A 24,332-nucleotide genomic window follows, 5' to 3' on the forward strand; every position below is an offset into this window, starting at 1 on the left:
AGTGTGGCTCGCTATTTCTTCACTTTAAAATACATAGCATATAATGTGCTCTGTGTCTCTCTGGGCTGAAGCAGAATATACATGTGTTCTGCAATGATTCACATGACATAAATGTAAAAACAGACTTCATTCACCCCAAAGGAAATAATATATACACAGTCTTTATCCCTATATAGTTCTATTCACTAAAAAATGAACACTGTGTAACAGATTATTTAAAATGGATTAATTAAATCTGTGGGCGAGGCAGTGGCGCAGTAGGTAGTGCTGTCACCTCACAGCAAGAAGCTCGCTGGGTCGCTGGTTCGAACCTCGGCTCAGTTGGCGTTTTTGTGTGGAGTTTGCATGTTCTCCCTGCCTTCGCGTGGGTTTCCTCCGGGTGCTCCAGTTTCCCCCACAGTCCAAAGACATGCGGTACAGGTGAATTGGGTAGAAAAAATAAATTGTGGGCTAAATTGTCCCTAGTGAATGAGTGTGTGTGATTGTGTGTGTGGATGTTTCCCAGAGATGGGTTGCGGCTGAAAGGGCATGCGCTGCGTAAAAAGTTGCTGGATAATTTGGCGGTTCATTCCCCTGTGGCGAACCCGGATTAATAAAGGGACTAAGCCGACAAGAAAATGAATGAATGAATATTGAATCTCATTGTTCTTTGTATATTGACAGTGTATGCATGTGTGCAATGTGTTTTCCCCCTTCGGGCGAGGAAATCAGATCAACTCGGCTTGGCTACTGTTTATTATTTTCTTATATCTGCAAGTTTTTAGACAAACCCTTGTTTTGAACACTCTTTGGCATAAATAATTGACCAATTTTATTATGCAGCAATAGCGTCTTGAAGGGGTCATGACATATCAAATGTGTCAAACATTTGATTTCAATGTTTATATCTTTTAAATGTGCGTTTTGTAGTACACTCGGTTGTGGATTGCCTAACACGTAAAGAAAAACCTTTTTGGGTTTCAAGGAAACTTTAACTATTTATTGATGGTTTGTTCTCAAAAACTGTTTATTTTAATCAAGTTTTGTTTTATTTGACTCATTTATGCCTCATTCAGAGTAGCAGTTACTTTGTGGCTGTCTGTCGCTCTGGGTGGCGACCTGCTGCAAACACAGGTCTGTGTAGGTATATACAGCACGAATACAACTGGCCTCTGAGCGAGCCGAGAGAGGATCACGAGAGCTCTACTGGTTCTCCTATTGGCTATCCTGAAGAAAGTCCCTCGACACGCCCACCTGGTCGCCAACAGTCACTGTCACTCGCGTATCACCCCCCATTGAAATTGCTTGTCGCTGTACTGCTGCGAGTTGGTAATAGTGTGAATGAGGCTTTAAAGCTCATTTTGATCACCCTGTTTTAAGAATATAGCTGAAATTGTAAACTGTTTGCAAATGTGTGATTTTGTCTCATCAAAATGTTTTGTTTCTGTTTTTCTCTCTCTATAGTTGACTCCGGCGCAACCCTGTCGCGCCCACAGCGCCCCCTCTCGGCCCGGGCGGCCCACCATGCCCCGTCCATGAAGGGCTACCAAGTGAGTCGCAGTTTGTCACAGCATTCCTCTGGGCCTTGCTACTGCATGCCAGAGGACTGTGACACTGCAAGGGACTACATGCACCACCCTGACCATTACCAGGGACACAATGACCACCACTACTACCCACCCGGTGGGCCCCCTGAACCACTGGCCATGGTCCCATCTGGTGGAGGCACCTTCCCTCGCTCACACCCCAGTCAGCCGCAGCACTTTGACTCCACATGTGAAGAGTGTCTATCCTCGGCAGGGCACGGCCATGGTCATGGAGGAAAGATGCATCGTATCCCACCCAACCTTCTGGATCAATTTGAGAAACAGTTGCCCTTTCACCCTGATGGCTTTCACACCTTGCAGTACCAACGCACAGCCAGTGGGGAGCAGCGGAGCGAGAGTCCAAGTCGCATACGGCATTTGGTAAACTCTGTCCAGCGTCTTTTCGCCAAGTCTCATTCTCTAGAAGCACCCTCTAAGCGAGAATTCAATGGGACTCGTGGAGGAGAGTACCGGGAAAGGGAAAGGGGGCACCGCAGTGGTGGTGAGGAAAGCGGCGGACATCATTATTCAGGAACACACCAGTCTCGGTCAGCTCGCCGTAACAAAAGCCGAGAACGGAGCAAGAGTGGAGACTCCCGCCATGAGTCTCGAAGTTCCCGTCACCGCAGTAAAACAGCCGGCTGGTGGAGCTCTGATGACAACCTGGACAGCGACAGCAGCTTTCTGGTGGGTGCAGGCAGGGGTGTTCGAGGTTATCCCACCGGACACGAGACCCTGGATGCTGCCATTCAGGAGCTTACCTTAAGGAAATCTAAAGGTCCACCTCCTGGAGAGTGCTTGGCTTGCACCAATATAGCCATGACAGGGGACAGCGGACACTCTCTGAAGAGGAGCACGTGGTCATCCATGACGGTCAGTCAGGCTAGAGAGGTCTATCCATCTTCACGTGGAGGAGGCGGAGGTCCAGGAGGAGGTGGAGGAGGATATGAGAAGGCATTAGTTCCCTTGGATCCCAAAATGAAGGAACGTTCACTACACCATCTGCAGGCAAGTACTTTCTCTAAATTATCCATCTAAAGCAGGGGTCACCAACCCTGTTCCTGGAGAGCTACCTTCCTGCATATTTCAGTTGCAACCCTGACCAAACACACCTGTTTGTAATTATCAAGTGTGCTTTAGGTACTATTAATTGGTTCAGGCGTGTTTGATCAGGGTTGGGACTGAATTCTGCAGGAAGGTAGATCTCCAGGAACAGGGTTGGTGGCCCCTGATCTAAAGCAATGGTCTCAAACTCCTGGACGGCCACAGCTCTGCATAGTTTATCTCCAACCACCTCCAACTCACACCTGCTTAAAAGTCTCTAGTAGTCTTTAACACCTTGATTAGTTAGATCAGCTGTGTTTGATTTGGGGTGAGGATGCGGCCCTCCAGGAATCAAGTTTGAGACCTGTGATCTAAAACATCCATTTATATACATTATTCTGCTTATTTATTGGACCATTCAACATCTTAATACCTAATGCTGTCTTACTCTCTATCTTTTTTTTGCCCATAATTGGGCCCACACAAAATCTGAACCAACAGAATTCTAAATGTTTATAAGATGTATGTACGGTTTTCATTGTAAAGTAAGGGTGCTTTTCCAGATGTGGATCTATTCTTTTGTTCCGAAACAGGGATTCAAATTGTTACAATGTTTATTTTTGTTCCTGGTGCGGTTAGCTTTCAAGTTTCTAAACGGAATAAAAGAGCTAAAACAAGTCACTCTCCTCACATTCGTTAGAGTATCTGGGACTATTTTGCAGTTTCGCTCAGCTGTCATGCATCTTTATTTTAAATAATGACGATGAGCAACAAGACATTATAAGTGAAAAGCTGCACTTTCATTTTTAATTGTGACACTCACAGACATCGTCACCAGATATAAATCAGAGAGGTAAAATTTTCTCATACAGAGCAGTTGGCTTATGCATTATAGGTTTTACATAATAGAAAAAAAATAACATAAACCAAGTCTGCGGTTTAGTAAATTTTCCTAACAGATAGACAGCTCTCGTTATCAGTTAACATGCTTTCACTTTCATATTTGACATGAAATGCACTTTTACTGGTAGAATGCGCCCTACTTATGATTCTCTCTTCATATAGCCATACATATGGCTATTACATATACAAAATACTCTCGGATAGCCTGGTTCAGATCGTATTGTTTTCTCACTACAATCGATCCACTCCAGGGTTTGTTTCAATTGAGCCAATACCACCTCATTCGGGTGATATCAGACCGATTGTTTTGGCGTGGATACGAGCGCGATTACTGGATTTACATATGCCAAACGAACTGCACTAACTGGGGAAACACGCCAGGTTCTGAAACATAAGTCTAGGTGTGAAAGCACCCTAAGTCTATTAAGAAATATTTTATATGAGAGACTTATTTACCAAACAAGTGATTCTAATTGGATTTGCAGGGCAAACCTTCAATAAAAGTTATAGGTACTCTACTGTCAAAATCAATAAGCAAAAATCCACAAACTTCTGAGCAGAAAAGAGAAAAAGAATGTCTGCAGATAATGTCTGACCATACGAGTCATGTATACATTCACGTTATAATGTTGTCTGCTTTTTACAAATCATAAACTAAAAAAGAATGTAACGACATTGTCAATTAAATTCTGACTGTTGTATGAGTTCAGCACATATGTGAAACAAAATGTACAATATGTGAGCCCATTTTCCAGCCAGAAGCAGTGACCCCAAATTGGCTCCCACTGCGATTTCAATATTTATGTGGAGTCTCTGTTCTCAAATACAATCAGTCTGCTGTCCTTATTGACTTGCAGATTCATTTCATTGTCAAAAGAATTAATCTGCCGGCAGATATGGGGATCTGCACTAAATGACAATTTCTGTGAGTGAAAGAAAAAAAAAATAATAACTTGATGATTATGTTTGTTATCAGCTGCTAGCTGTGAAGAATGGAGGCTGATGCTATTTCCAGCCTCTGTCAGCTCAGTGTGAAAGGGTGAAAAACAGCATCGGAGGATACAGGAAAACAACACATTAACCCTTGGCCCTCACAAAACACACTGCGAACACTCACAAACGCAGCTATTGATATCAGCAGCGAGCCGTGTGCTCCATTTCTCCCACTCATCTGCTCAATTACACACATATCACTGACATCCTGCTTTGTGATTTCAAGTGGCATTGAATAAAGGATTCTTCGTAGCATTATATTTCAACTTTTAATAGTGTCATCTGTGGTTGCCTGTATCGTTGGGCAGCTATTAATAAGCAACTGCACTCAAAAAAATGAATTATGGCTTTAGTTGGTCCAAAGAATGTAACTATGTTTAAATTAAACAATTCGCTTATGTTTGTGTATTAAAAATAAAAGTGTTGTGTTGGAAAAAATAAGAAAAAGTAAGTTTTTACATTTAAACAGCTCGCTTATGTAACATGAATGCAAGGGAGTTGTGTTGCTTCTGCAGTACTGCATTTTGGTCAATAGGTGGAGTAATATCTGCACATGCGCAGTTTCAAAACAACACAGGAAGTAAGAAGATTCAAACCACAACGATCACTCTCAGCTCAGCGCCATATTATGGGAATCAAAAGATGAAGATTACAGTACAAATTGAGAACGTGCACAAAGCTTTCCCCAATGTGGACACACAGGTGAGATTTTTTTTTTACTTTTTATGTATTTATACTGAGGCTGTGACAACATTTGAATCATAAATGTACTCTCTTGTAATACTATGTTGTGTTTGTGTATAGTATTGCTATGAAATTGCCATGTTCCCTGTGTCTTTTCCCCATTATAGAGAGATAAATGTATAGTTTGTTTTGCATTCCTGTGAAATTTTATACTTGGTATATATTAACTCCCCCAAAATAAAGTTGCAAACGTTAGTAGTAAGGAATAGTCATGTTAGAATAGTCTAAGCATTTCACTCATCATAGCACACGTGCTGCTGATAATGTGACAATAAAAGTGTTTTGATTTTTTATTTGATTTGATAGTCTTTATTTTAAATGAGTGTCAAGCAGTTTGTCAAGTTTGAATGCCAGTTTTGATAACTTACATAATATTAATTAAAATGTGGTGTTGGCACATTGTTATTTATTATCTAATTGTATTCAAGCCTGTTAACTTAAAAAAAAAACTTGACAAGCATATGTGACACTTAAATAGCATGACATCTAGCATGATGACATATTTAATGTAAGCTTATTTGTTTGGTCATCTAACACGTTTAAATTTTTAAGTTTAGTAGTTTGCTATTTATATTATTATATTTTTATATTTTCAATCTTTGCTCACTTACATCTATTTTCTCCCCCACAGGTTTACAGCTCAACCTCTAAAGTCCCATATCTGGCTGAGGAGACTGTGGATCATCCAGGTACTATGCCTTTAGATGCCTATACACACATTAAAATGATGTACAGTAAAAATTACTAGTAATTTTAACTAATAATTATTTAGTAAATTACTAATTGTCATTTCATGTCATTTAGAACATCACCAGTGGAAAAAAGGTGTGAATGCATCCTCAAAGTGAGGGAGTACATGGTAAGCTATTATATTTTATTTTTTTAAACATTTTGTATTTTCCTCTTAAACCAATTCCTCCTTTCACCTTTGATCTGTTGGTAAATGTTTTATTTTTTTACCTGACTTTTTTTAGGATGCTGGGCATGATGAAGCGCGAACCTTGATGTGCAACACCACCTTATGAATCTACAGTGGTTACATTAACATTTAGCAGACTCTTTTGTCTAAAGTGACTTACAATTGAGGACACATTCAGCAAATCAACAAGAAGAGGCAATACACCCAAGATGTGCTAATTATACAAAAAATTTTAAGAATTAAGAATGCTTCTACATGTGGTTTGTCAAGCCCACACACCTGTGTAAAGCAGACTTCATGCACAATGTTTTGTTTTTTAGATATAGGGAGTGCTTGTAAGAAAGTGTCTGGTGCAAATGTGCATAAATGGTGCAAGTGTCAGAGAGATGAATGTGTGTAGCTATTGCATGTTCTGTGATGGTCTAATTTATGGTGTAGTGCTGATCGTGTTACTTTGCTTTAAAATGTTAATGTTTCTTTGAACAACTGAAGTGTTATCTGCTTTTTCAGTTTAAAGAAGGTACAGTATAGTTTACAAAAGAAGACTTAATTTTTCTAAGTATATTTTTGATATATCATTTGAAGGCAGAATATTATTTTTGAATGTTTTTTGTAATATATGAAAAGTATTATTATGAAAAGTGTATTTTATGATGTTTTTGTAAGCATATTTTTTAAATCATTTATTGTTTTCAATTTACTTCATACTTGTATTACTATTATTTTTACTAGTATTAATATTTTAACTTATTGTATTAAGTGAAGATACAGATAAAGACAGTATTTGGATTTTGATAATCATTTTATTGCTGGAAAATGTGTAAAACTGTAAAAATGCTATTGAATAAACTCAATGAAACGGAAACTGTTTTTTTATTTGGTTAAACATAACAATATCAATTTTAGAATAATTGAACTTAAATAACTACATTGATTAAAGCTAAATTATAAATGTTACGTTGATTGAACTAAACAACATTACATTACTTTTATGTAACTAACTTAAGTTCACTAAAATTAATATTCTTTCTTAAAGGTAACTTAACTCGGTTACGTGGAACCAGTGGACAAAAAAAAGTTAATTAACGCCAACATATCATTTTTTTGAGTGTGCAACATAAATTATTGTTTTTAAAAAGAGTATATAACATTTACAGCAAGTAGTAACACTCCAACATGTCCAAAGCGACTTATAATTTACTCAATTGATCCTTTACAATAATACTCTTCTAATGAATGATATATGAATAAGATAAATGACATTTTGATGAATATGTGAATTAGATTTTATGCATGTGTATGACAACTTCTATCAAGTTTCATTTTAAATGCAAAGATGACATTATTTGAGACGTATTTGTCTTGACAACTTGACATTAGCAAGACAACATAACTTGTCATAAATCTGTCATAAACATTATTGTCATGAGACCATTATAGTTGTCATAACAGAGACCTCTCAAACGATGTCACTTTTTTATTTGAAATGTCATAACTAATTGAATGACACCTATTAACCAGGGATGGAGTCCGACTTTGTAAAGATCCAGGGCTTAGCACAAATGGACCCTTTTCACTAGACTGGTATGACGCGTTTAATGTTCATCATAATCTTAAATCCTTGAAAGTTATTAATATTTAGACTTTTAATTTAGACGATGACTGATTTAGAAAAAGACAATGTTGTTCTGTTTGCTTCATCAAACATGGACCTTCAGCAGGCACTGGGGCGGTTTGCTGCCAAGTGTGACGCGGCCAGGAATGGAATCAGCACCTCCAAGTCCAAGGCCAAGGTGATTCACTGGAAAAAGGGAGAGGGTGCTCGCTGCAGAGCCATTTGAGGAGAGGTGAGCTTCAGAGAGGGGGAGCATGAGCTGTCGCTCCTCCTCCTGTAAGCTGTTTTAATGCGTACACCAACCCCAGCCCTAACCCTACCCCCAGTGACATCACTCGTAGAAGAAGTGCAAAAAAGGTGGAGCTCAAGCTTAAGCTCCCCCTCTCTGGAGCTCACCTCTCCTCAAATGGCTCTGCAGCGAGCACCACTTGGAAAAAGGTGGTTTGCCATCTCCAGGTTGAGGGAAAGTCCTTACCCCAGGTGGAGGAGTTCATGTATCTTGGGGTTTTGTTCACGATTGATGGAAGGATGGAACTTAAGATTGACAGGCGGATTGGTTCAGTGACAATGTTCAGTAATGTGGCTGATGTATCGGTTTGATGTGGTGTAGAAGGAGCTGAGCCGAAAGGCAAATCTTAGATCCTAAGAAAAATTAGTCAATCTACGTTCCTAGTGTTACCTATGGTCATGAGCTTTGGGTCATGATCGAAAGGACAAGATCTCGGATATAAGAGACTAAAATGAGTTTCCTTCGCAGGGTGGCAAGGTGCACCATTATAGATAAGGTGAGGAGGTCTGTCACCTGGGAGGAGCTTGAAGTAGAGGCAATGCTCCTCCACATTGGGAGAAGTCAGCAGAGGTGGCTCGGGCATCTATTTTGCATGCCTGGACGCCTACCTAGGGGAAGTGTTCCAGGCATGTCCCACTGGAAGGAAGCCTCAGGGAAGACCCAGGACACCCTAGAGGAACTATATCTCTCGGCCGGCCTGGGAAGCTGGAGGAAGTGTCTGGAAAGAGGAAAGTCTTGGGTTCACTCCTAGACTGCTTCCCGGAAAAGGGAACGAAAATAAGATGAGATGAGGTGTAGTTTGTAATGCAGCATCTAAGGGGCTGAGAGTAAATTTGATGATATTCTCTTCTCTGGCTGCCCTACATCAGGCTCACACTAATTTTTTCCTTTTTCTGAAAGTCTTAATAATGCCATCGTGGAATTTTTTTATTTGTTATTTCATCAAATAGAATTGTAAAAATATTATTTGTTGTGCTCTCCGATTCATTGCGCTCTGTTTACCCAACTATGGCTCCTTCCACTACTGAGAAACGAGAAATGTGAAAAGGGTCTAAATAGTTGGTCTCCACCCTCTTCCTTCGACTACGCCCCAGTTTTACCCTTAAAAGCCTGTACATTTAGGTATTAGATATATATATATATATAGGTATATATATTAGAATACACATTTTCTGCAAAATATTTGAATGAGAAAAATTAAGTAGCCTACCCAGCATAAAATAACAGTAGACCTAGCTTTTTAGCTACAGCTCGGCAGAGTTGCACGGTTAAAAAAAATAGGCAAATTTATTGAATATGCCCAAGAATATATTATGTTGTCAGACTCCACTTTCAGATAAATAAACCTGAATTAATCAATCAAAACTATGCATATTATCTTGTGAAATTGTATAGAACTGTCAATGTAAATTTGGGGCAAATCTTAAATGAACTAAAGGAAGAGTGCCTGAATTATGTTGTGTGTGTAGTATAGCAACCAACATTTTCTTCAGAACATTCAACAAGCTTACTTTAATAAGGATTTAAAGCTGGTAACAAACAAAAGCAAGGTACAATTGTGGTGCGGTGATGACGAGTGTCACACTGAGTGATTGACAGGAGGCGTGGCTATGCATAACCATGGTGTGTGTGTAAACTCACTTTCAGAGAGGAGAGGGGAGAGAGCACTTATCGTTGTGGGGCTATCTCAGTTAAAAACTCCTAAATAAATAAAAAGTGATACAGAAAACCCAGCTGATATTGTTTTATTGATCCTGCAAGAAAGCAATATTGAACCGATTGAAACATTTCTCCATAATGTGTTGAAAAACTAAGTTTGACAATTCTTAACAAACCCAAAAGATTCAGGGCAAAAAAAGGACAAAATGACTGCATAAAATCTCATTCATATTCATAACATATGATGTGCCATGATTTCATTACAGTCTTATAGACACCCCTCTAAGTAAAGAGTTATTTAAAACAGTAAAGTTTTCATATTGATTATGCACCTAAAACTTGCCTATGGATCTTTTTGTCAATATGCTAAACATTCAGTACTATGGTGTATATAATAATATCATGGTAATACTATCTGGTCCAGTTTTGCATTGCATTCAGCTACACATTTTCAGCAATCCGATCACAAGCGGTTAACTAAGATGCATTATAGTTTCCACCTGGTATTAAAGTGTTATAATTTGTCTTGTGACCAATTGTCTTGAGATATTGTCAAGATATCATAAATCACATTCATAGAAGCACTAAGTGTGTGACAAGTACTAACTGACCCATGTTGCATGGCTTGTGAGCATGTTGGAAAGCAAGCGCATAAAAACGATGTGGATAGCAGCTACAATTTCGGTCATAATCCATGTAATCCAGAACCATCATGTGTTTGGTAATTTGGCTGAGAGTAGAGGGTGTTTTGCGGCTTTTCAAACACATTTGACCACAGGAGCGTTTACATTATGAAAGCAATCTGATCAAATGCATTCTCAACCCCCTTTATTAGTCTGAAGTGGACAAGCTCAAAACATTTTAGACCCCATTTGGACCTATAATTAGTGTAGTCCATTTGTAGTCAGATTGACAAAAAGCATATTAATACCATGCGTAAGTTTGACCTGACAACATATCTGACTGCACCACAGTAGTTTTTGAAGATTTAGTTTTACTAAACATTATTTATAATATGTCTTCAGCATTATTTGCTGTAAAAACAGCTTTCAAAACCAAATGAAATATGACAAACATCAACAATTGAAGGTTCTGTCCTGAGCTGTGCTGTAAGTCTTGCTGTTTCTTTGATGAATGAGCAGCACATACTGTAATTGGACTCAATTAATGTTTTCCTTTCTGTCCTTCTCTTCTTTCACACATACACTGTTGGGCTGTTAGACTCAACCACTGTGAACAGATTTATGATACTACAAATACTTATTTGTGGACACATGCAATTGGGGGAGGAAACTAGTTGACATGACGACAGGTTAGATGAGGATAATTGTTCTCCAATGCACTCTCAGACACTTCCCACCGAGTGTCAGCATATGGTTATGTTTCTAAGGTAACAGGAAAGAACTAGGGTTAGGCAATATGACAATGTATATGTTGTATGGATAAAAAAAGTCTATCATTTCATATTATGCTTTATCGTTTATTTTGTGATATCACAAAATTCATTGTTTGCGGTAATACTTTTTTCATAATTTAATTGAGGGACAGAAACATGAATAACAGCTTAAATAAAGTTGCAATCTAGAAAGTATAATGTTTACATTTTTTGTTTTATTTAGCAATATTTTTGTTGAGGCTGTAATCATTAGTTTTTGACATAACATACTTTTTTACTAGGATAATGTCAAATAGGTCAAATCTGTGATCTTGAAATTTAGTAAACTGAAGGTTCCTCTTTATAGATTTTAAAGGGGTGGTCCATTACGATATCATATTTTAATATTTAATTGATGTGTAATGTAGCTGTGTGAACATAAACAACATCTCTGAATGTAATACGCTCAAAGTTCAATGCTAAGGGAGACATTTACTGTGGCTTTTACAGAGTTAGCTTAGCAAAGCCGACAGTAAACAAATTTGGGGACTACAAAAAAACAACATCCGGGCTAGTGGGATCACAGGGGCTTCTCGTTACATGCATTTACTTCATGCACACACCCTGCAAAGAGAAGGGATGTGGCTAGAGCACTGTAATGTTATTGCAAAGAAAGCTAAAATGGCGTCCAAACGCTGCTTTTCCACAGAGCTTCTTCTGTTTCTGTATTTGTGCTTCCAAAGGACACAGCACAAAGAGAGAAGTGCTTACAGTTTAATTTTAGTTATGTTCTAGAGCAGTGGTTCCCAAACTTTTTTCTTCAAGTACCACCTCAGAAATAAATTGTCTCTCCAAGAACTACCAAAATTAGCAGAATTGAAATACAGTCGCATAGTAGGCCCAGTAAAGCAGCTACAACTCTGCACAGAACAAAATGTGGCAGATTATCTCAGAAATAAAGGCTATATGTCATATATGGCGTGTTATATACATAATTTTTTGTAAATTTTGAAATGTGTGTAGCATGTACATGATATATTTCATTCCTCCACGTACCACTAGAAGGAAGCCTGCGTACCACTAGTGGTACACGTACCACAGTTTAAGAACCACTGTTCTAGAGTTAAAAAAAAAAAAGATATAGCGCTAGCATTTGACAAAGGAGAACTTCCAGAATCTCTCTTAGTTCAGTGCTGAATTTGGTGAAAACTCCTGCAACAGATGAAGCTGTGGATTGTGAGCCACAACCTGTAAGTGTTTTATTTGTTAAATTTGATCAACTACAGGCACAGTTTCTAGCTTTAACGGTATGTTGTAGCGAGGATGTAAACAAGGATGTAAACAGCGTGAAATGCTTGTTGGCACCATTCTTAGATGTCTGTTAGATTTTCACTGCACAGCCAAATTTATTTTTATTATAGCCAAGTCGTCTATGTTAGATGTCTGTTAGACTTCATTTAAACACATTCAGAAAAATGCATGCTGAGTTCTGTTTTGGTCTTTTTCCACTGTAGCCAAAGTCATTGTCTGGCTGTGTAGGGGAAGAGCTCTGTCCAGTAGCTTGTGGCCTTGCAGTTATAATTATTGTTGCAGCAATGTTATGTCGTATCATGCCCAAACTTCAAACACCTGGTGCTCAAAGAAGACTATAAAGCCCAATAAGCATCAGGTGCAGCCCATCTCATAGCAGCTCTGTCCCCGGGCTCTTGAGTGGGAGAGAAAGAAAAGTCAATGCTTTCTGACGGACATTACCAAGTGTTATGTGCATTCTCTGTTATTGTTGCCCAGGGCGACAGGAACGTGCATAGAGGTTTTGCCCTGACACTAATTTAACTTCCTGTAATATTAGCACTTGCAAGCCCCAATTACACAGAACATCAGCTTCACCATGATAGAAATACATTTGGTCAGTCGCCGCTATTGTTTAGCCAATTTGTCACAGCGAGACAAACAATCAACTTTCATACACTCCCACTCAGTATAGCACAAATATGTCTGAACATTGTCATAGCCAATATTATTTAGAATAATTAATTACGAATAGAAATGCTACTAACTTTCCTACACAATGACAGCTATTTTAAAACTGTGCAGCTTTGGGTTGAACAAAACCAACTAATAATTAAGCATTGCATGTTAAATTTCCACTTTTTCGAATGCAAAAGCTATAACTAGTTTAATGACAGCAACCTAACTTAGGGCTTTCGACATGATCAAGATGTTCTGCTGAAGTTCAAAATGAGCACCAGAATGGGGAAGAAATGTGATTTAATTTACTTTAATGTGTAGTTGGTGCCAGATGGACAGCTGTTGATCTGCTGGTATTTTCACACACAATCATCTCCAAGGTTTACAGTCTGAAAATTGTCACCCAATGTGGCCTAGGTTAGAGAAGAATAGATTGAAACCAGTTACCAGGATCACTGAGGTCTACGGAAAACCATCTCTGAATATACAACATACAGTATAACATATAAAGCAGATGAGCTACAGCAGCAGAGGAGCACACCGGTGCCATGTCTGTCCTCTGAGTCTAAAATTAGCATGTGCTCAACAAAATTGCATTATAGATGACTGGGAAAAGGTTTCCTTGTCTGATAAGTCTTTATTTCTGCTGTAACATTCAGATAATAGAATCAGACTCGGTAAACACTTTGCAAATTTAGTCAGATTTTGAGCTGAATTCCGACTCTTGATGTGTTCGTGCAGTGTATGGTGGGGATGGCGAGGTGATTAACCACTTTTGATAGGAAGTCGGATGGTCTGAATATTTTCTGATGTGTTATCTGTGGTTATCAGCTGATAGATATGGGCCATTAGGGGTCTTCTGGGGGTTCTGATAGTTAATCAGCTATAGATCGATCACATCAACTGCGGCCGGAAGTTAACGAGCACTATCTATATTATTTATTAAGTTTCCCATTAATTATATTTTATTAACATCTACCCCTACCCCAACCCTAAACCCAACCGTTACAGTAATGTAAAAACAGATCTGGATCTGGAGTCTTCTCTATTAGTATAGCCTATTAACCTCGAGAATTATTTTTATTATCTATTAAATTACCCATCAATTGTGTTTTATTAATATCTACCCCTACCCCAACCATCACAGTAATGTAAAAACAGATCTGGATCTGGAGTCTTCTGTATTAGTACAACTGATTAACCATGTGGATGGATGATAACAGCCTTCTGAGCCTACCAGTAAGTCCAGAAGGCCCGTACTGACCCATATTAATCAGCTGATAACTACTGATAATGCCGATTCAATCGAGTGATAACATTCGAAGCAGGTGAATCTTTGGTCGACCCCATGAGGGATTCGCACAGTTGAATCAGAGCTAGGAACAGATTGAGGTAAACTCAACTCAATGTTAGTGCTCTCACTGTACCTATACAAAAATTAGACACACACTTCCTTTTTTATAGGAACCAACCACTTCCCTTCCACCCGAGATTCACACTCCTTCCTATTAGGTGGCAAAAATGCTCCATATGCTTATTTGCCAACCAACATTACATGAGAAAGAAGAAGAGGGTGTGACGTGTTGATTTCATATGTATAGCGTAATCAGTTAAGTCGTTGCTGACCTGTTGGACTGATGTGTGCAGATGACTCTTGAGCTTTGGCTTTACATTGGTCTTCCTGTACAGTTTGAGTTCAAAATCACACTGTGTATTCCAGCCTAACTCCTCTTGTGACGACTAGTCCCAGTCAGTGCTTAATTTGTAAATTACGGGGTCCCGGAACAGATAGGGGTCACTTATCTGGCATGTTACCAGAGGAGGGGGAGATGAGGGAGTTGGATGCGTGGGTGCGTGTGAGGAGGGGGATTGGTAAAATGAAGTGCCGAATCAGGTTTCAAAAGTGCAGAATCTGGCTTGTTATGGCCCAAATTAAGCCGTTTCCAGCTGAATATAACACAGTATCACAAAGCTCAGAACTGATTTGTTAAACATGACAGTGAGTTCACTTTACTCAAATGTTCTCCAGATCTCAATCCTGTGGAACACCTTTGGGATGTGATGGAATTGTAGATTCACATTATAGATGTGTATCAGACAAATCTGCAGGTACTGTGATTCTATCATATCAACATAGCGCTACGAAATGCCTATGGAAATACAATATCTCTAAGAAATGTTCCCAGCACCTTGCTGAATTTACACCCCAGAAAGAGCTGAGGCAGTTCTGAAGGTGAAATATGACAGCCTGGTACAAGCAAGGTGTACCTAATAAAGTAGGCAGTGAGTTTTTGCACAAGAGTTGTTTGACTATAGTTTGACTTAGCAAGCTGCAGTAGCTTCTGACATCCAGATGAACCCCCAGCCTGCATATGCGCTCATTCTTTGTTCCATGATGAAGAGCAACTGGTCCAGAGGAAGCTGCGTGAGGTCTTACAGTGATATAGCTGAAGGCAGAGCAGCTGACTCAGCTTCCATCAGCCTCTAGGGAGGAAGAAGCCCAGCTGTGGGCTCCAGCTCAGTCAGGGGGCTCATCGCGGGAGAGCAGTTTTTTGATGCGATCTGATCTGAAGACACGGGGCTGAACCAGACGAATCCTCTGTTACAAGTCAGCTGATCTGTGTCGCAATTAGCAGGGGAGCAGGGGGAAGTGAGATGTGTCGATATAATGAGAACGAATTCCAGGGGCTGTAGGGGGGAAAAGCAAGAGGATGAGAACAATAACACTGGTTGCCAAGAAGGATAGTTGGTGTTTGTGGGTAGGGGATGGGTGCGTCTGTGATAATAAAATAACAGATCACCCTTAAAAGAAGACAAGGACGTTCACTGCAAAAATGCTTCTTATTTAGATTTTTTGTCTTGTTTCTAGTCCAAATATCTAAGAATTCTTATATCAAAAAGCATTTTCTAGGGAAGTGAAATATATTGTCTTGTTTTCAGACATAATATGCCAATATTAAGTGAGTTTTTCCTTAAAACAAGCAAAATAATCTGCAATGGGTTAAGCAAAATAATCTTGTTTTTCCTTTTGACATAAGATTATTTTGCTTACCCCATTGCAGATTTTTCTGGGAAAACTCACTTATTTTTGGCATATTATATATTAAAACAAGACAATATGTTTTGCTTGTCTAGAAAATTCTTCTTGATTTAAGAGTTTTTAGATATTTGGACTAGAAACAAGACAAAAAAAATCTAGTGAAAAAAGCATTTTTTGCAGTGTTCTTAGCTTCTTTATTTTCTTTCGTTTTTTTGGCCCACACAATGACATAAGGGTTAATGAATACTAAAATGCCATTTCGGTGTGAACTGTCCTTTTAAATCAAATTATTATTAAAATAAATGACTCACTTGCCTACAATTTATTCTATGTACATTTCAGTGAACTATTCCATTATAATGGTCAGGAGGTGACCAATTATACTAACATTTTGTTCGAAAAGCTGTATGACATTAATACAGTGACATTACTTTCATATCTTATACACTGCAAAAAATGCTTTCCTTAATTAGATTTTTTGTCTAGTTTTGGGTCCAAATATCTCACAATTCTTAAATCAAGAGGAATTTTCTAGACAAGCAAAACATTCTAGCTGTGTCCCAAAACGCATACTTATGCACTATTCTACGCCATTTTGTAGTATAAATAGTGTAAGTAGTGCATTCACACTGAAAACTCTAAAAATAATAAGTGCACTTTAATTACCCGGATGATGCACTCATTCAGCCGGTAAAATGAAGTGTGGAATGATGGACACTTCACGCACTCAACGTCCACAAGTTTGCCTACATAGCGGAAGGGGCGGAGCTATCGGACGTACATGTTGGATAACTTTATTTATTTTGGATGGTGAATGCAAAATTCTCCAACGAGAGTGATTATAGCGCTTGAGTTTTTCCTTAAAGCAAGCAAAATAATCTGCCAACGGGGTAAGCAAAATAATGTTGTTTTTCCTTTTGACATAAGATTATTTTGCTTACCCCATTGGCAGATTATTTTGGTTGTTTTTAGTAAAAACTCTCTTAATTTTGGCATTTTATTGCTGAAAACAAGACAATATGTTTTGCTTGTCTAGAAAATTCCTCTTGATTTAAGAATTGTGAGATATTTGGACTAAAAAAAGACAAAAAATCTAAGTAAGAAAAGCATTTTTTGCAGTATAGCTGAACAAAATGGAAGTCTGAGAAAAGATAAAGACAACAGTAGAGATGTTAAAACCAAGCATTTGGGAAAAAATCAATGATCAGCTTCTCCGTAAGAGGCCAGCCAAGCTACTAATTTGAAATGATGTTTGTATAGGTGTGTACACAAGTGCATGTGTTTATTAGAAGGAGGATAGAAAGGGGCGAAGCCAAAAGAAACAGAGATGGATAGAGATATCAAGTCACATCATCCTTTGAAAGGGATGACCTTTAAATACCCCACCGACTGGTCAATTGATAGATAAGGCATTTCTTATCTTGAGTGCAAGTGCATCTCCCCTTGGTCATTTGGTGGTGAGATTATCATCTGGTATCACTTAAAAGAAGTGAGAAGAAGTAAAAATTATGAAGCTCTATGTTGTTATTTTCACTGCCGCACTAGTTTGCTCTTAGTTCATTCACGTTTATTTTACATTCCACTGGTGTTTGAACTGAAGCACATTTACAGCAAACTGTTACACCATATCCAAACATTCAGCATTCATTGTTATTACTTACTTATTCCTGGCCTCTTCTACCTTGTGGGGTAGAGGCTAAGTTTCCGCCACCTTTTCCTGTCTGCAGCCACTGTTCTGGTGCAGTTTTGCTCTGCTCCTCTCATTTGGATTGCTGGGTTAAGTGAGTCTGTACATTTAATTCGAGGCCTACCTCTTGGACATCTTCCTTGGGTTCTTGCCTCTAGCATTTGCTTTGAAACCTTGTGGTTTTTCATCCTGACAACATGACTGCACCACCTCATCTTAAGCCTGTGAATTATTTCAGACAGTGATTTGACTTGTAAGTTTGTCCTTATGGTCTTGTTCCTTACCCGTCTCTACGAGTTTTGGAAGGGACTCATCTAAGGTTCTGCATCTCTGTAATCTGTTGTTCCTGCTGCTAGTAAGTGCTCACACCGATAAGTAAGAGTCGGCACATATGTGGAGCTATAAACAGCTAGCTTTGTTCTGGTGGAGATATCTCTCTTTCACAGAAAGGCTCTGTTTTAAGCGTGATACAGTGCATCCGGAAAGTATTCATAGCACTTCATTTTTTCCACATTTTTATTTTTAATGTTACAGCCTTATTCTAAAATGGATTGCATTAGTTTATTTCCTCAAAATTCTACCAACAATATCCCATAATGACAATGTGGAAACAGATTTTTTTTTAATTGTTGCAAATTTATAAAAAATAAAAAAAGCTGAAAAGTCACATGTACAGAAGCTTATTTTATCAAAAGAGAAATACTGTATATTGTTTGGTAATGTTATATTCAATCAAATGAAACTCAAAGACTGCAGTATGAATATGTGTACACCAGGCCCTGATTGGCTAATCGGGAGGACCGGGAGAATTCCCGGTGGGCCGGTCCGTTTTTTGGCCGCGAGGGCCGGTGTCCCTAGTTCCAGAATCTGTTGCTCTCAGCAGTCACACTTTTTAAAAATAATTTATTTATTTACTTGACCACAGTCTTCTTATTCATTATTTTACCGCAGCTCTGCTCTTTTTACCTATTTTCTCGTAGCTTCGTGAGCAGGATGCAGGTTAATGATGATATAACTAGATAAGTCACCATGTACCGTACAGCTGTTGTGGTACAGTGGTTAGAATGTTTAGATTGTGACGCGGCCAACTTGGGTTCGGTCCTTGTCTGAGTAACAATTTTTTTTTCATTTTTATTGTTAAGACATAATACTGTAAGGGTTGTTGAACATTTGAAGTTCTAAAAGAGCTGTTTTCTCAAAAAAAAAAAAAAAAGACGTGATAGTGTAATTAGAAACTGAATTGGAAATAACCTTATTTTAATATAGTCAGTGAACTGAGGTGGGCCGGTCTGAGGCTTGAAACTCCAGGGCTGAAAAAGAGTCCCACTCCGGCCCTGGTGTACACCGTTACTGACACACAAATTCAGTTTTATATTGTCTACATGTTTGGTTGAAGACTTTGCAGTATTTGCATAAAATAACAATTTGGTATTTCGGGATATTCTTACAATAATACTGTATTCTAACAAAATGAAAAACAAAGGAATAATACACTGCAAAACTGCAAGGACAGAAACATTTTTTTAAGAGGAAACATCCTATTGCCAAACAATACCGGATCTGTGCTCGTCTCTCCTTGCCGTGACTTGAGATATTGGTTCTGTTATTAAATGTCTAGACACCTTATAGTTGTTGTGCAGCTTGTAATACAGCATTTTAGATTTTGTGTGCACAAAATATGTGACAGAGAGCAAGTGCGGTGTCTGATAAATGCAATGATACACAGCGATGTTATCAGAAAAGGACATGGCTCTGGAGAGCAGAGTTCATGAAAATAAATAATCTTGCTTCTCCCCTCCATAACCTGCTATCCCACATCTGTGCTCTGTTCATGCCCCAGCCGAGGGGCAGCTCTTGAGTCTGATGACAACTCTAAATGTACAGCTGGTGCCTTTCATCCCCATCAGCCAATCAGAATTCATTTTACTCTGCTGCTCTCAGTTCAACTCTGGGTTCCCTCTGGTTATGTTGTTGCCAGAAAGCCACAGCTATAGAAAGTGTTTGTTTTTTTTTGTAATATGTTTCCAATGTCAGGTATATATTGATTATTGATACTATGGCTTGAATTGGAATGAGGGTGAGTAAATGAGGACAGTTTTTTTTTTTTTTTTTTTGCAATGAGCTAACCCTTTAATGTGAGTAACTGAATAATCCATTAATCTGATTTGGTCAAATAGAGTGAGTCATTCATTCAAGCAGACCTATTCAAAAATCATTAAGAACAAAATAAATGATTAAGTTTATTATATCCACAACCAATCTGTTCAACCAATCCAAAGAATCTTCAGATATTGTCTAAAATATACTTACTTACTTCCAGGGCCATTTATTTCAAAGTTGATATTTTGCCGCACCATATTGGTGTTTGGTAACATCTAGTTTTTATAAGGTGGGTTGTTAGCTCTACGCTCAGCCCCCAACCTGGAGGACCAGGACATACACACACACACTACGGACAATTTAGCTTACCCAATTTACCTACAGCACATGTTTTTGGACTGTGAGGGAAACTAGAGCACCCGCACAAAACTCACGCGAACATGGGTAGAACATGCAAACTCCACACAGACATGCCAACTGGGATGGGATGGGGCGGTCTTCTTGCTGTGAGGCGACAGTGCTATTCACTGCGTCACCGTGTCGCCCTGTCTAAAATATAGAATTCTCAATATTCATTAATTTTCTTTTCGGCTTTGTCCCTTTATTAATCTAGGGTCGCCACAGCAGAATGAACCGCCAACTTATCCAGCATATATTTCACACAGCGGATGCCCTTCCAGCTGCAACCCATAACTGGGAAACATCCATACTCTCTCATTCACAAACACAGTCACACACACACACACAAACACACACACACACACACACACACACACACATACATACATACATACATACACTAAGGACAATTTAGCCTACCCAATTCATCTATACCACATGTCTTTGGACTGTGGACCAACACAGGCAGAGCATGCAAACTCCACACAGAAATGCCAACTCACCCAGCCGAGGCTCAAACCAGTGACCTTTTTACTGTGAGTCGACAGCGCTACTCACAGCACCATTGTGCCGCCCTCTCAATATTAACTTCTTGTCAAATCACCCTCAATTTTATAGCAATTTTTATTCAATGTAGACCGTTAAAAACACTTCGCATTAATCTTCAGGTAAATAATAACAGTCAGATAAGAAAACATGATCTTTGTGGAACATACAGTTAACATTTGATGTGGATCAAGAAAGTTTTTCAAAGATTTTCCTAAGACAAGAATGGGTGTTGTTTAATAGCTTTAGGACAACTTTTACAAAAGATGACGATCAAATCACTTCAGATGTTGACTACTATAAGCAATATATCCGGAATAGAGGTAAGTGTTAGTGTAGTTCTAGTTGGTTCAGACATGTTGTGACAACTGTAAGGCCCAATTCCAATTCTACCCCTTGGCCCTTACCCCTACCCCTTGTTTTCCATGTTCACATGTGTAGGGGTGTCCCTATTTTCTTTAACTTGAAGGCTTAGGGCTAAGGGAAAGGGTTATAGATAGCCCTTGAAACTGAGATTTCAAACCAAAGGGTACAAAAATTTCCCAGTATACACCATCTACAACAGCAGCATGGCTGCACACAAAAGTCAGGAGACAAAATTAGTATTTTTTGTTAATATTACGAAGTTTCACAGCAAACAAGCATGTGTTTTAATACATTCATAACTCAGTTTTGTGTTTTACTTTCATGCTATAAAAAAACGATTAAAAAACAGCAAAATTTTGCTGTCTATAATCCATAATAATAACTTTTGTATAGTAGTCTCACAACATACGTTCAACACCTCGATAACACACAATTACCCAGTCAGAAAAGTCTACTGGCTGGGATTGAGCTTTTACAGTGTCTGGTATAATGATAATATAGTTTTCATATAGATGAATATGGCCATGGTGTAAATACACAGTACAGTTATGATCTTATTGCCGCATTATATCGTTATGATAACATGATATTGTTGCATTGCATGATTTACTAAAGGTAAATACCAAAAAAATACTAAAAACTCAAATAAATACAGCAGTCGCTATCATCAATCTCATATGAAGTACAAGCTTGCGGTGACATGTGCAGGTGTTGAAGTGCTGTCCCATTTCTTTGAGGTAAAATTTAAAGCCATTCCCCTACATGCTCTGTTTCAAGGGCCAAGGGGAGAAGGTAGGGAAAGGGGTAGGGCAGGGTGTTCGCGGGGTCTTAAAAAGTATTAAAAGTTGATAAATCAATTATGAGAAAATAAAGCCCTTAAAATGTATTAAAAAGTCTTGATCGTGTTTTTATGAGGTAATAAATTTTGTTTTAGTGTTGTCCAAAGTGTTTGACTCCAAAAAAGCATAAATATATTTATTTTTCTCCTAATATTAACAACGACATGTTCAATACATGCGAGTGGTTCGGGCCGGGGTGCATTCGGCCAAGCTTCTCCGTCCAGGTGATGTCACATAATTTCCTACAAAAGTGGGGAGGTGATGTGACGGTCTCTACATGTAGAGAAACCACAGAGCAAAACAGATGGCAAAATGGGATAATGTAAGCTTGCGTACTCCTGGTTGGAGAAAGACGAGTTTAAACAGTGGCTGAAGCCTGTCACTGAAAACATTCTTTCAAGCAAGATTTATTTAACTACAACTGTTTATTAACAACTGTTTATAAAATTAAAAGTTTGATACTGATTAGAACTTCAAGTGGCGATGAGGTCTTAAAAAAATCTGGCAAGGTCTTTAAAAAGTCTTAATATGATATTGAAATCATCTTCAGGATCCCTGCATATACACTGTAGGGGTAAAAAATGTAATTGGCATTGGGCCTAACTGTTTAAAGATAAACCTCTGAATGGCAGCTCATCTGACCCCAAAGAAAGCTGCTTATGTTACTATAGAACAACTTCATCTTAGTAAAACCCGGATGTATGTTCTGTGGATCTCTTGCAGGTGCCCTCAGATGACTGGTGTGGTGGTGGTCCATCCGACAGCGGTGGAGAGATTCCCTGCAGACGTATGCGCAGTGGCAGCTACATTAAGGCCATGGGGGATGATGACAGTGTTGACTCAGACACCAGCCCCAAAGCCTCACCCAAATCAGCCCTCATTGCCCAGAGAGAAGCCTTCCGCCGCTCCGTCAGCATGGATCAACGCTCCTCCACAACATCCAAGTCAGTCGTCAATTAATTTTAAATTTGTAGTCATTTAGGATTAACACTGTTTGTTGAACTATTGGTATAAGGTACTGCTATATAATTATATATATATATATATATATATATATATATATATATATATATATATATATATATATATATATATATATATATATATATATATATATATATATATATATATAATTGTGCTGCTACAATATAAAAGTATAGCAAGAAGGTGTGTGTTTTATTTTAATGGGAAGTTTAAATGAGAAATATCAGCTGGAGCTTTACTGGTGTTCTCTTCTCCTCAGGTATTCATGTAAACAGTGTACAGATGCCTACCCAAACAGTCGAACCACACCTAAAGGTCACGCTCGCTCCCGCAGCTACACCCGCTCTCTGACCAGCGCTCAGGTATTACACAGTCAAACGGTACATAGTTCACATCATAGTAGATCACATAATATTCATATTGAGTTAATAAAGTTATTTGAATGTGTTATTTTATAGAATAATCATTTAGGTCAGTTATTCAAATGGAGGTGTTCTGTTGATTGGCTGATTGGTTATGCGTAACTAAAGACTATCAAAAACACAAGATATCTCACTCATATAGTTTTGAATGGGAAAAGTGTAATGGTCAATATGGTGAATGAAGCCCCGCCTACTAGTACAGGAGCCAAACATCAATCGCTGATGATTCTCTGGGGGAGGAGCTAGCACCAGACATGAGTTTCTGCAGATTTTGTGTGATGTAAACATTTATAAATGAAACTAAAGAGACAACTGATGGTTAATTTTATTGGTGATTCCTAATATGATATTTTATTCTAAGCTTGGCAAGCAATTTTAAAGAATTTGACGTTTCCCTATGCAATAAGAATGCCTGACCTTATTGCCCGAGAGGCTTGGCCACCAAGTCAAATGACTTGCCTTAAAAAGACTTTGGCGTAACTACTGTATATGGTTTAGATGTTCTGTTTACTGTTAGGCTGTCCTGCTAGCTGAATTACTGGGTAGTTGCAATGGGGTTCTTAGTGATTACTAGAGCATAACAAAGTGAGTTTTCTGGTAATTGCTAGAGTGGTTTGGTTGAATTGCCAAGGCAGGGGCGTCCGATGGATGATTGCTAGGGCATAACAAAGTAAGTTTTCTTGTAGTTGCTAGGATGGTTTGGTTGTATTTCTAAGGCAGGGGTGTCAAATCATGCTTCTTGTAAGCCACTGCCCCGCAAAGCTTAGTTACAAATAGCTCCAACACACATTCCTGGAAGTTTACAGGAAGTTTAGCCTATTCCCGAAATGGCTTCCAGGACCTTTGCTTTGAGTGTGTACTTTCATGAGGTAAAT

The 24,332-nt window shown here is 38.6% G+C and overlaps 1 protein-coding gene and 1 long non-coding RNA gene across 11 annotated transcripts in view; both read left to right on the forward strand.

The window, feature by feature from the left end:
* The window catches only part of dlgap3 (discs, large (Drosophila) homolog-associated protein 3), a 328,237-nt gene that overhangs the window by 285,405 nt on the left and 18,500 nt on the right, over positions 1–24,332 (forward strand). For 9 of the 10 annotated variants that reach the window (XR_015515960.2, XR_015515961.2, XR_015515962.2 and 6 more), the window contains 3 exons: positions 1,444–2,573; positions 22,775–22,995; positions 23,295–23,397. Coding sequence is in view for 7 of the 10 variants with exons in the window: in XM_088651379.1 (XP_088507505.1) it covers positions 1,515–2,573; positions 22,775–22,995; positions 23,295–23,397 (1,383 nt within the window). In the remaining 3 variants the exon portion in view is untranslated. 10 annotated transcript variants of the gene reach the window in all.
* Positions 5,126–6,109, forward strand: LOC148679807 (uncharacterized). The gene is made up of 3 exons (XR_015945373.1): positions 5,126–5,207; positions 5,881–5,938; positions 6,054–6,109. It is a non-coding gene; the product is annotated as an uncharacterized LOC148679807 (long non-coding RNA).

Source organism: Danio rerio, chromosome 19 (assembly GCF_052040795.2).
Source record: "Danio rerio strain M-AB ecotype USA chromosome 19, GRCz13ab, whole genome shotgun sequence".
NCBI classification, from domain to species: domain Eukaryota; kingdom Metazoa; phylum Chordata; class Actinopteri; order Cypriniformes; family Danionidae; genus Danio; species Danio rerio.